At 48.0% G+C, this 12,500-nt stretch overlaps 1 protein-coding gene across 1 annotated transcript in view; it reads left to right on the forward strand.

The window, feature by feature from the left end:
* The window catches only part of LOC128641155 (putative ferric-chelate reductase 1), a 153,173-nt gene that overhangs the window by 5,068 nt on the left and 135,605 nt on the right, over window positions 1-12,500 (forward strand). The window contains exons 2-3 of the mRNA XM_053693722.1: window positions 1,796-1,929; window positions 10,182-10,273. Of these exons, the coding sequence (XP_053549697.1) occupies window positions 1,796-1,929; window positions 10,182-10,273 (226 nt within the window). The remainder of the gene's footprint in view (window positions 1-1,795; window positions 1,930-10,181; window positions 10,274-12,500) is intronic.

Raw genomic sequence — 12,500 nt, forward strand, 5'->3', positions numbered from 1 at the left:
TTCTCTCTCACATTTTCTCTCTCTCTCTCGTTCTCTCTCTCTCTCTAACGTTCTCTCTCGCTCTCTCTCACGTTCTCTCTCTCTCTCACATTCTCTCTCTCACGTTCTCTCTCTCTCTCACGTTCTCTCTCTCATGTTCTCTCTCGTTCTCTCTCACATTTTCTCTCTCTCTCTCATGTTCTCTCTCGTTCTCTCTCACATTCTCTCTCTCTCTCACGTTCTCTCTCTCTCATGTTCTCTCTCGTTCTCTCTCACATTTCCTCTCTCTCTCTCATGTTCTCTCTCGTTCTCTCTCACATTCTCTCTCTCTCTCTCACGTTCTCTCTCTCTCATGTTCTCTCTCGTTCTCTCTCACATTCTCTCTCTCTCTCACGTTCTCTCTCTCTCTCTCATGTTCTCTCTCGTTCTCTCTCACGTTCTCTCTCTCTCTCACGTTCTCTCTCTCTCTCATGTTCTCTCTCTCTCTCATGTTCTCTCTCGTTCTCTCTCACATTCTCTCTCTCTCTCACGTTCTCTCTCTCTCTCATGTTCTCTCTCGTTCTCTCTCACATTTTCTCTCTCTCTCTCGTTCTCTCTCTCTCTAACGTTCTCTCTCGCTCTCTCTTTCTCTCGTTCTCTCTTCCACTCACTCTCTCTTTCTCTCGCACTCTGTTCCTCTCGCTCTCTTTCTCTCGCTCTCTCTTTCTCTCGCTCTCTCTTTCTCTCGCTCTCTTTCTCTCGCTCTCTCTCACGTTCTCTCTTTATCTCGCTCTCTCACATTTTCTCTCTCGTTCTCTCACATTCTCTCTCTCTCACACATTCTCTCTCTCACATACTCTCTCTCTCTCTCTCTCTCTCACACACACACATTCTCTCTCTCTCACATTCTCTCTCTCTCACACATGTTCTCTCTCTCTCACGTTCGCTCTCTCACGTTCTCTCTCTCTCTTGCTCTCTCACGTTCTCTCTCTCTATCTCTCACGTGCTCTCTATCTCTCACATTCTCTCTCTCACGTGAGATCTCTTTTACGTTCTCTCTCTCTCACTTTCTCTCTCTTTCGCGCATTCTCTCTCTCACGCGTTCTCTCTCTCACATTCTCTCTCTCTCACACATTCTCTCTCTTTCACATACTCTCTCTCTCTCTCACATTCTCTCTCTCTCACGTTCTTTCTCTCTCACGTTCTCTCTCTCTATCTCTCACGTTCTCTCTATCTCTCACATTCTCTCTCTCACATGAGTTCTCTTTTACGTTCTCTCTCTCTCACGTTCTCTCTCTTTTGCGCATTCTCTCTCTCGCGTTCTCTCTCTCTCTCACATTCTCTCTCACATTCTCTCTCACATTCTCTCTCTCTCACATTCTCTCTCTCTCTCTTACATTCTCTCTCTCTCACGTTCTCTCTCTCTCACGTTCTCTCTCTCGCGCGTTCTCTCTCTCGCGCGCGTTCTCTCTCTCGCGCGCGTTCTCTCTCTCGCGCGCGTTCTCTCTCTCGCGCACGTTCTCTCTCTCGCGCACGTTCTCTCTCTCGCGCACATTCTCTCTCTCTCACACTTTCTCTTGCACATTCTCTCTCTCGCATTCTCTCTCTCTCACTTTCTTTCTCTGTCTCGCACGCGTTCTCTCTCGTGTTCTCTCTCGTGTTCTCGCTCGTGTTCTCACTCATGTTCTCTCTCGTGTTCTCTCTCGTGTTCTCGCTCGTGTTCTCGCTCGTGTTCTCTCTCGTGTTCTCGCTCGTGTTCTCGCTCGTGTTCTCTCTCTCTCACACATACTCTCTCTCTCTAACACTCTCATCTCTTTACTCTCCATCTCTCTTCCAGTTACCATCAGAACTGACTCTTCCAGTTTCAAGGGTTTCCTGCTAGAAGCTCGGTCAATAGGAGGGGACAGAATTCTTGGTACATTTACTGTCACCGATCCAAACACCCAAGGACTGTCGTGTAGCGGAGGCCCAGTAAGTACCTCATGTAGCTACATATTGCCTGAATCTGGGGACTACTGGGGACAACTTTCTTATATACAGCCAGAAAGCAGCTGGTTACAGTGACAATGCACATGCAGCAAGAAGACAGTGACAATGCACATGCAGCAAGAAGACAGTGACAATGCACACGCACCAAGCAGACAGTGGCAATGAACATGCAGACAGTGGCAATGCACATGCAGCAAGCAGACAGTGGCGATGCACATGCAGCAAGCAGCCAGTAACAATGCACATGCAGCAAGCAGCCAGTGACAATGCACATGCAGCAAGCAGACAGTAACAATGCACATGCAGCAAGCAGCCAGTGACAATGCACATGCAGCAAGCAGCCAGTGACAATGCACATGCAACAAGCAGCCAGTGACAATGCACATGCAGCAAAATAGCCAGTGGCAATGCACATGCAGCAAGCAGCCAGTGACAATGCACATGCAGCAAGCAGCCAGTGACAATGCACATGCAGCAAGCAGCCAGTGACAATGCACATGCAGCAAAATAGCCAGTGGCAATGCACATGCAGCAAGCAGCCAGTGACAATGCACATGCAGCAAGCAGCCAGTGACAATGCACATGCAGCAAGCAGCCAGTGACAATGCACATGCAGCAAGCAGACAGTGACAATGCACATGCAGCAAGCAGACAGTGACAATGCACATGCAGACAGTGACAATGCACATGCAGCAAGTAGCCAGTGACAATGCACATGCAGCAAGCAGACAGTGACAATGCACATGCAGCAAGCAGACAGTGACAATGCACATGCAGACAATGGCAATGCACATGCAGCAAGCAGACAGTGACAATGCACATGCAGACAATGGCAATGCACATGCAGCAAGCAGACAGTGACAATGCACATGCAGCAAGCAGACAGTGACAATGCACATGCAGCAAAATAGCCAGTGGCAATGCACATGCAGCAAGCAGCCAGTGACAATGCACATGCAGCAAGCAGCCAGTGACAATGCACATGCAGCAAGCAGACAGTGACAATGCACATGCAGCAAGCAGACAGTGACAATGCACATGCAGCAAGCAGACAGTGACAATGCACATGCAGCAAAATAGCCAGTGACAATGCACATGCAGCAAAATAGCCAGTGGTAATGCACATGCAGCAAGTAGCCAGTGACAATACACATGCAGACCGTGGCAATGCACATGCAGCAAGCAGACAGTGGCAATGCACATGCAGCAAGCAGACAGTGGCAATGCACATGCAGCAAGCAGACAGTGGCAATGCACATGCAGCAAGCAGACAGTGGCAATGCACATGCAGCAAGTAGCCAGTGACAATACACATGCAGACCGTGGCAATGCACATGCAGCAAGCAGACAGTGGCAATGCACATGCAGCAAGCAGACAGTGGCAATGCACATGCAGCAAGCAGACAGTGGCAATGCACATGCAGCAAGCAGACAGTGACAATGCGCATGCAGCAAGCAGACAGTGACAATGCACATGCAGCAAAATAGCCAGTGACAATGCACATGCAGCAAAATAGCCAGTGGTAATGCACATGCAGCAAGTAGCCAGTGACAATACACATGCAGACCGTGGCAATGCACATGCAGCAAGCAGACAGTGGCAATGCACATGCAGCAAGCAGACAGTGGCAATGCACATGCAGCAAGCAGACAGTGGCAATGCACATGCAGCAAGCAGACAGTGGCAATGCACATGCAGCAAGTAGCCAGTGACAATACACATGCAGACCGTGGCAATGCACATGCAGCAAGCAGACAGTGGCAATGCACATGCAGCAAGCAGACAGTGGCAATGCACATGCAGCAAGCAGACAGTGGCAATGCACATGCAGCAAGCAGACAGTGACAATGCGCATGCAGCTAGCAGACAGTGGCAATGCGCATGCAGCAAGCAGACAGTGACAATGCACATGCAGCAAGGAGACTGTGACAATGCACATGCAGACAATGGCAATGCACATGCAGCAAGCAGACAGTGACAATGCACACGCACCAAGCAGACAGTGGCAATGAACATGCAGACAGTGGCAATGCACATGCAGCAAGCAGACAGTGGCGATGCACATGCAGCAAGCAGCCAGTAACAATGCACATGCAGCAAGCAGCCAGTGACAATGCACATGCAACAAGCAGCCAGTGACAATGCACATGCAGCAAAATAGCCAGTGGCAATGCACATGCAGCAAGCAGCCAGTGACAATGCACATGCAGCAAGCAGCCAGTGACAATGCACATGCAGCAAGCAGCCAGTGACAATGCACATGCAGCAAGCAGCCAGTGACAATGCACATGCAGCAAAATAGCCAGTGGCAATGCACATGCAGCAAGCAGCCAGTGACAATGCACATGCAGCAAGCAGCCAGTGACAATGCACATGCAGCAAGCAGCCAGTGACAATGCACATGCAGCAAGCAGACAGTGACAATGCACATGCAGCAAGCAGACAGTGACAATGCACATGCAGCAAGCAGACAGTGACAATGCACATGCAGCAAGCAGACAGTGACAATGCACATGCAGACAATGGCAATGCACATGCAGCAAGCAGACAGTGACAATGCACATGCAGACAATGGCAATGCACATGCAGCAAGCAGACAGTGACAATGCACATGCAGCAAGCAGACAGTGACAATGCACATGCAGCAAAATAGCCAGTGGCAATGCACATGCAGCAAGCAGCCAGTGACAATGCACATGCAGCAAGCAGCCAGTGACAATGCACATGCAGCAAGCAGACAGTGACAATGCACATGCAGCAAGCAGACAGTGACAATGCACATGCAGCAAGCAGACAGTGACAATGCACATGCAGCAAAATAGCCAGTGACAATGCACATGCAGCAAAATAGCCAGTGGTAATGCACATGCAGCAAGTAGCCAGTGACAATACACATGCAGACCGTGGCAATGCACATGCAGCAAGCAGACAGTGGCAATGCACATGCAGCAAGCAGACAGTGGCAATGCACATGCAGCAAGCAGACAGTGGCAATGCACATGCAGCAAGCAGACAGTGGCAATGCACATGCAGCAAGTAGCCAGTGACAATACACATGCAGACCGTGGCAATGCACATGCAGCAAGCAGACAGTGGCAATGCACATGCAGCAAGCAGACAGTGGCAATGCACATGCAGCAAGCAGACAGTGACAATGCACATGCAGCAAGCAGACAGTGACAATGCACATGCAGCAAGCAGACAGTGACAATGCACATGCAGACAATGGCAATGCACATGCAGCAAGCAGACAGTGACAATGCACATGCAGACAATGGCAATGCACATGCAGCAAGCAGACAGTGACAATGCACATGCAGCAAGCAGACAGTGACAATGCACATGCAGCAAAATAGCCAGTGGCAATGCACATGCAGCAAGCAGCCAGTGACAATGCACATGCAGCAAGCAGCCAGTGACAATGCACATGCAGCAAGCAGACAGTGACAATGCACATGCAGCAAGCAGACAGTGACAATGCACATGCAGCAAGCAGACAGTGACAATGCACATGCAGCAAAATAGCCAGTGGTAATGCACATGCAGCAAGTAGCCAGTGACAATACACATGCAGACCGTGGCAATGCACATGCAGCAAGCAGACAGTGGCAATGCACATGCAGCAAGCAGACAGTGGCAATGCACATGCAGCAAGCAGACAGTGGCAATGCACATGCAGCAAGCAGACAGTGGCAATGCACATGCAGCAAGTAGCCAGTGACAATACACATGCAGACCGTGGCAATGCACATGCAGCAAGCAGACAGTGGCAATGCACATGCAGCAAGCAGACAGTGGCAATGCACATGCAGCAAGCAGACAGTGGCAATGCACATGCAGCAAGCAGACAGTGACAATGCGCATGCAGCTAGCAGACAGTGGCAATGCGCATGCAGCAAGCAGACAGTGACAATGCACATGCAGCAAGGAGACTGTGACAATGCACATGCAGACAATGGCAATGCACATGCAGCAAGCAGACAGTGACAATGCACACGCACCAAGCAGACAGTGGCAATGAACATGCAGACAGTGGCAATGCACATGCAGCAAGCAGACAGTGGCGATGCACATGCAGCAAGCAGCCAGTAACAATGCACATGCAGCAAGCAGCCAGTGACAATGCACATGCAGCAAGCAGCCAGTGACAATGCACATGCAACAAGCAGCCAGTGACAATGCACATGCAGCAAAATAGCCAGTGGCAATGCACATGCAGCAAGCAGCCAGTGACAATGCACATGCAGCAAGCAGCCAGTGACAATGCACATGCAGCAAGCAGCCAGTGACAATGCACATGCAGCAAAATAGCCAGTGGCAATGCACATGCAGCAAGCAGCCAGTGACAATGCACATGCAGCAAGCAGCCAGTGACAATGCACATGCAGCAAGCAGCCAGTGACAATGCACATGCAGCAAGCAGACAGTGACAATGCACATGCAGCAAGCAGACAGTGACAATGCACATGCAGCAAGCAGACAGTGACAATGCACATGCAGACAGTGACAATGCACATGCAGCAAGTAGCCAGTGACAATGCACATGCAGCAAGCAGACAGTGACAATGCACATGCAGCAAGCAGACAGTGACAATGCACATGCAGACAATGGCAATGCACATGCAGCAAGCAGACAGTGACAATGCACATGCAGACAATGGCAATGCACATGCAGCAAGCAGACAGTGACAATGCACATGCAGCAAGCAGACAGTGACAATGCACATGCAGCAAAATAGCCAGTGGCAATGCACATGCAGCAAGCAGCCAGTGACAATGCACATGCAGCAAGCAGCCAGTGACAATGCACATGCAGCAAGCAGACAGTGACAATGCACATGCAGCAAGCAGACAGTGACAATGCACATGCAGCAAGCAGACAGTGACAATGAACATGCAGACAGTGACAATGCACATGCAGCAAGTAGCCAGTGACAATGCACATGCAGCAAGCAGACAGTGACAATGCACATGCAGCAAGCAGACAGTGACAATGCACATGCAGCAAGCAGACAGTGACAATGCACATGCAGACAATGGCAATGCACATGCAGCAAGCAGACAGTGACAATGCACATGCAGACAATGGCAATGCACATGCAGCAAGCAGACAGTGACAATGCACATGCAGCAAGCAGACAGTGACAATGCACATGCAGCAAGCAGACAGTGACAATGCACATGCAGCAAGCAGACAGTGACAATGCACATGCATACAATGGCAATGCACATGCAGCAAGCAGACAGTGACAATGAACATGCAGACAGTGACAATGCACATGCAGCAAGTAGCCAGTGACAATGCACATGCAGCAAGCAGACAGTGGCAATGAACATGCAGACAGTGGCAATGCACATGCAGCAAGCAGACAGTGACAATGCACATGCAGCAAGCAGACAGTGACAATGCACATGCAGCAAGCAGACAGTGACAATGCACATGCAGACAGTGGCAATGAACATGCAGACAGTGGCAATGCACATGCAGCAAGCAGACAGTTACAATGCACATGCAGCAAGCAGACAGTGACAATGCACATGCAGCAAGCAGACAGTGGCAATGCACATGCAGCAAGCAGACAGTGACAATGCACATGCAGCAAGCAGACAGTGGCAATGCACATGCAGCAAGCAGACAGTGACAATGCACATGCAGCAAACAGACAGCGACAATGCACGTGCAGCAAGCAGACAGTGACAATGCAGACAGTGACAATGCACATGCAGCAAGCAGACAGTGACAATGAACATGCAGCAAGCAGACAGTGACAATGCACATGCAGCAAACAGACAGTGACAATGCACATGCAGCAAGCAGACAGTGACAATGCACATGCAGACAGTGACAATGCACATGCAGCAAGCAGCCAGTGACAATGCACATGCAGCAAGCAAAGAGTGGCAATGCACATGCAGCAAGCAGACAGTGACAATGCACATGCAGCAAGCAGACAGTGACAATGAACATGCAGACAGTGACAATGCACATGCAGCAAGTAGCCAGTGACAATGCACATGCAGCAAGCAGACAGTGACAATGCACATGCAGCAAGCAGACAGTGACAATGCACATGCAGCAAGCAGACAGTGACAATGCACATGCAGACAATGGCAATGCACATGCAGCAAGCAGACAGTGACAATGCACATGCAGACAATGGCAATGCACATGCAGCAAGCAGACAGTGACAATGCACATGCAGCAAGCAGACAGTGACAATGCACATGCAGCAAGCAGACAGTGACAATGCACATGCAGCAAGCAGACAGTGACAATGAACATGCAGACAGTGACAATGCACATGCAGCAAGTAGCCAGTGACAATGCACATGCAGCAAGTAGCCAGTGACAATGCACATGCAGCAAGCAGACAGTGGCAATGAACATGCAGACAGTGGCAATGCACATGCAGCAAGCAGACAGTGACAATGCACATGCAGCAAGCAGACAGTGACAATGCACATGCAGCAAGCAGACAGTGACAATGCACATGCAGACAGTGGCAATGAACATGCAGACAGTGGCAATGCACATGCAGCAAGCAGACAGTTACAATGCACATGCAGCAAGCAGACAGTGACAATGCACATGCAGCAAGCAGACAGTGGCAATGCACATGCAGCAAGCAGACAGTGACAATGCACATGCAGCAAGCAGACAGTGGCAATGCACATGCAGCAAGCAGACAGTGACAATGCACATGCAGCAAACAGACAGCGACAATGCACGTGCAGCAAGCAGACAGTGACAATGCAGACAGTGACAATGCACATGCAGCAAGCAGACAGTGACAATGAACATGCAGCAAGCAGACAGTGACAATGCACATGCAGCAAACAGACAGTGACAATGCACATGCAGCAAGCAGACAGTGACAATGCACATGCAGACAGTGACAATGCACATGCAGCAAGCAGCCAGTGACAATGCACATGCAGCAAGCAAAGAGTGGCAATGCACATGCAGCAAGCAGACAGTGACAATGCACATGCAACAAGCAGTGACAATGCACATGCAACAAGCAGTGACAATGCACTTACGACAGTGACAATGCACATGCAGCAAGCAGAGAGTGACAATGCACATGCAGCAAGCAGACAGTGACAATGCACATGCAGCAAGTAGCCAGTGACAATGCACATGCAGACAGTGACAATGCACATGCAGCAAGCAGCCAGTGACAATGCACATGCAGCCAGTGACAATGCACATGAAACAAGCAGTGACAATGCACATGCAGCAAGCAGAGAGTGACAATGCACATGCAGCAAGCAGACAGTGACAATGCACATGCAGCCAGTGACAATGCACATGCAACAAGCAGTGACAATGCACATGCAGCAAGCAGACAGTGACAATGCACATGCAGCCAGTGACAATGCACATGCAACAAGCAGTGACAATGCACATGCAGCAAGCAGAGAGTGACAATGCACATGCAGCAAGCAGACAGTGACAATGCACATGCATACAATGGCAATGCACATGCAGCAAGCAGACAGTGACAATGCACATGCAGACAATGGCAATGCACATGCAGCAAGCAGACAGTGACAATGAACATGCAGACAGTGACAATGCACATGCAGCAAGTAGCCATTGACAATGCACATGCAGCAAGTAGACAGTGACAATGCACATGCAGCAAGTAGACAGTGACAATGCACATGCAGCAAGCAGACAGTGGCAATGAACATGCAGACAGTGGCAATGCACATGCAGCAATCAGACAGTGGCAATGAACATGCAGACAGTGGCAATGCACATGCAGCAAGCAGACAGTGACAATGCACATGCAGCAAGCAGACAGTGAAAATGCACATGCAGCAAGCAGACAGTGACAATGCACATGCAGCAAGCAGACAGTGAAAATGCACATGCAGCAAGCAGACAGTGGCAATGAACATGCAGACAGTGGCAACGCACATGCAGCAAGCAGACAGTGACAATGCACATGCAGCAAGCAGACAGTGACAATGCACATGCAGCAAGCAGACAGTGGCAATGCACATGCAGCAAGCAGACAGTGGCAATGCACATGCAGCAAGCAGACAGCGACAATGCACATGCAGCAAGCAGACAGTGACAATGCACATGCAGCAAGCAGACAGTGACAATGCACATGAAGACTGTGACAATGTACAAACAAAGCTTGAGACTGTCACAAGCTGTAAGACAAACAGGGCAAAACGTCATCACAATTGAATGACCCTTCACTTTATTAATTTCTAGAATTCAGCCATAAGTCACACCAGTGCCACTGCAAAAACCCAGGTCACTGCCAACTGGAAAGCACCTATAGGAGCAGGACCAGTCCGATTTACGTATGTTGTTATCTCTCAATGTATTCTATGATGAGTTTTCATCTGTGTAATGTGAGTGGTGTCAGCTCCTGTGTGATGTTTGAGGGGTCAGTAGATGTGTATGTGTGCTGTATGTATATGTGTGTCAGTATCTGTGTGATGTATGAGGGGTCAGTAGATGTGTATGTGTGCTGTATGTATATGTGTGTCAGTATCTGTGTGATGTATGAGGGGTAAGTAGATGTGTATGTGTGCTGTATGTATATGTGTGTCAGTAACTGTGTGATGTATGAGGGGTCAGTATATGTGTATATGTGTGCTATATGTGTATGTGTGTCAGTACCTGTGTGATGTATGAGGGGTCAGTAGATGTGTATATGTGTGTCAGTAACTGTGATGTATGAGGGGTCAGTAGATGTGTATGTGTGCTATATGTATATGTGTGTCAGTAACTGTGTGATGTATGAGGGGTCAGTATATGTGTATATGTGTGCTATATGTGTATGTGTGTCAGTACCTGTGTGATGTATGAGGAGTCAGTAGATGTGTGTATGTGTGCTGTATGTATATGTGTGTCAGTAACTGTGATGTATGAGGGGTCAGTAGATGTGTATGTGTGCTATATGTATATGTGTGTCAGTAACTGTGTGATGTATGAGGGGTCAGTATATGTGTATATGTGTGCTATATGTGTATGTGTGTCAGTACCTGTGTGATGTATGAGGGGTCAGTAGATGTGTGTATGTGTGCTGTATGTATATGTGTGTCAGTAACTGTGTGATGTATGAGGGGTCAGTAGATGTGTATGTGTGCTATATGTATATGTGTGTCAGTACCTGTGTGATGTATGAGGGGTCAGTAAATATGTATATGTGTGCTATATGTATATGTGTGTCAGTAACTGTGTGATATATGAGGGGTCAGTATATGTGTATATGTGTGCTATATGTGTATTTGTGTCAGTACCTGTGTGATGTATGAAGGGTCAGTAAATGTGTATATGTGTGCTATATGTGTATGTGTGTCAGTACCTGTGTGATGTATGAGGGGTCAGTAGATGTGTATATGTGTGCTATATGTATATGTGTGTCAGTAACTGTGTGATGTATGAGGGGTTAGTAGATGTGTATATGTGTGCTATATGTATATGTGTGTCAGTACCTGTGTGATGTATGAGGGGTCAGTAGATGTGTATATGTGTGCTATATGTGTATGTGTGTCAGTACCTGTGTGATGTATGAAGGGTCAGTAGATGTGTGTATGTGTGCTGTATGTATATGTGTGTCAGTAACTGTGTGATGTATAAGGGGTCAGTAGATGTGTATATGTGTGCTATATGTATATGTGTGTCAGTACCTGTGTGATGTATGAGGGGTCTGTAGATGTGTATATGTGTGCTAGATGTATGAGGGGTCAGTAGATGTGTATATGTGTGCTATATGTATATGTGTGTCAGTATCTGTGTGATGTATGAGGGGTCAGTAGATGTGTATATGTGTGCTATATGTATATGTGTGTCAGTACCTGTGTGATGTATGAGGGGTCAGTAGATGTGTATATGTGTGCTATATGTATATGTGTGTCAGTAACTGTGTGATATATGAGGGGTCAGTAGATGTGTATATGTGTGCTATATGTATATGTGTGTCAGTACCTGTGTGATGTATGAGGGGTCAGTAGATGTGTATATGTGTGCTATATGTATATGTGTGTCAGCACCTGTGTGATGTATGAGGGGGTCAGTAGATGTATATGTGTGCTATATGTATATGTGTGTCAGTACCTGTGTGATGTATGAGGGGTCAGTAGATGTGTATATGTGTGCTTTATGTATATGTGTGCTATATGTATATGTGTGCTATATGTATATGTGTGTCAGTACCTGTGTGATGTATGAGGGGTCAGTAGATGTGTGTATGTGTGCTGTATGTATATGTGTGTCAGTAACTGTGTGATGTATGAGGGGTCAGTAGATGTGTTTGTGTGCTATATGTATATGTGTGTCAGTAACTGTGTGATGTATGAGGGGTCAGTATATGTGTATATGTGTGCTATATGTGTATGTGTGTCAGTACCTGTGTGATGTATGAGGGGTCAGTATATGTGTATATGTGTGCTATATGTATATGTGTGTCAGTACCTGTGTGATGTATGAGGGGTCAGTAGATGTGTGTATGTGTGCTGTATGTATATGTGTGTCAGTAACTGTGTGATGTATGAGGGGTCAGTAGATGTTTATATGTGTGCT

This window comes from Bombina bombina, chromosome 10 (assembly GCF_027579735.1).
Source record: "Bombina bombina isolate aBomBom1 chromosome 10, aBomBom1.pri, whole genome shotgun sequence".
Taxonomy (NCBI): domain Eukaryota; kingdom Metazoa; phylum Chordata; class Amphibia; order Anura; family Bombinatoridae; genus Bombina; species Bombina bombina.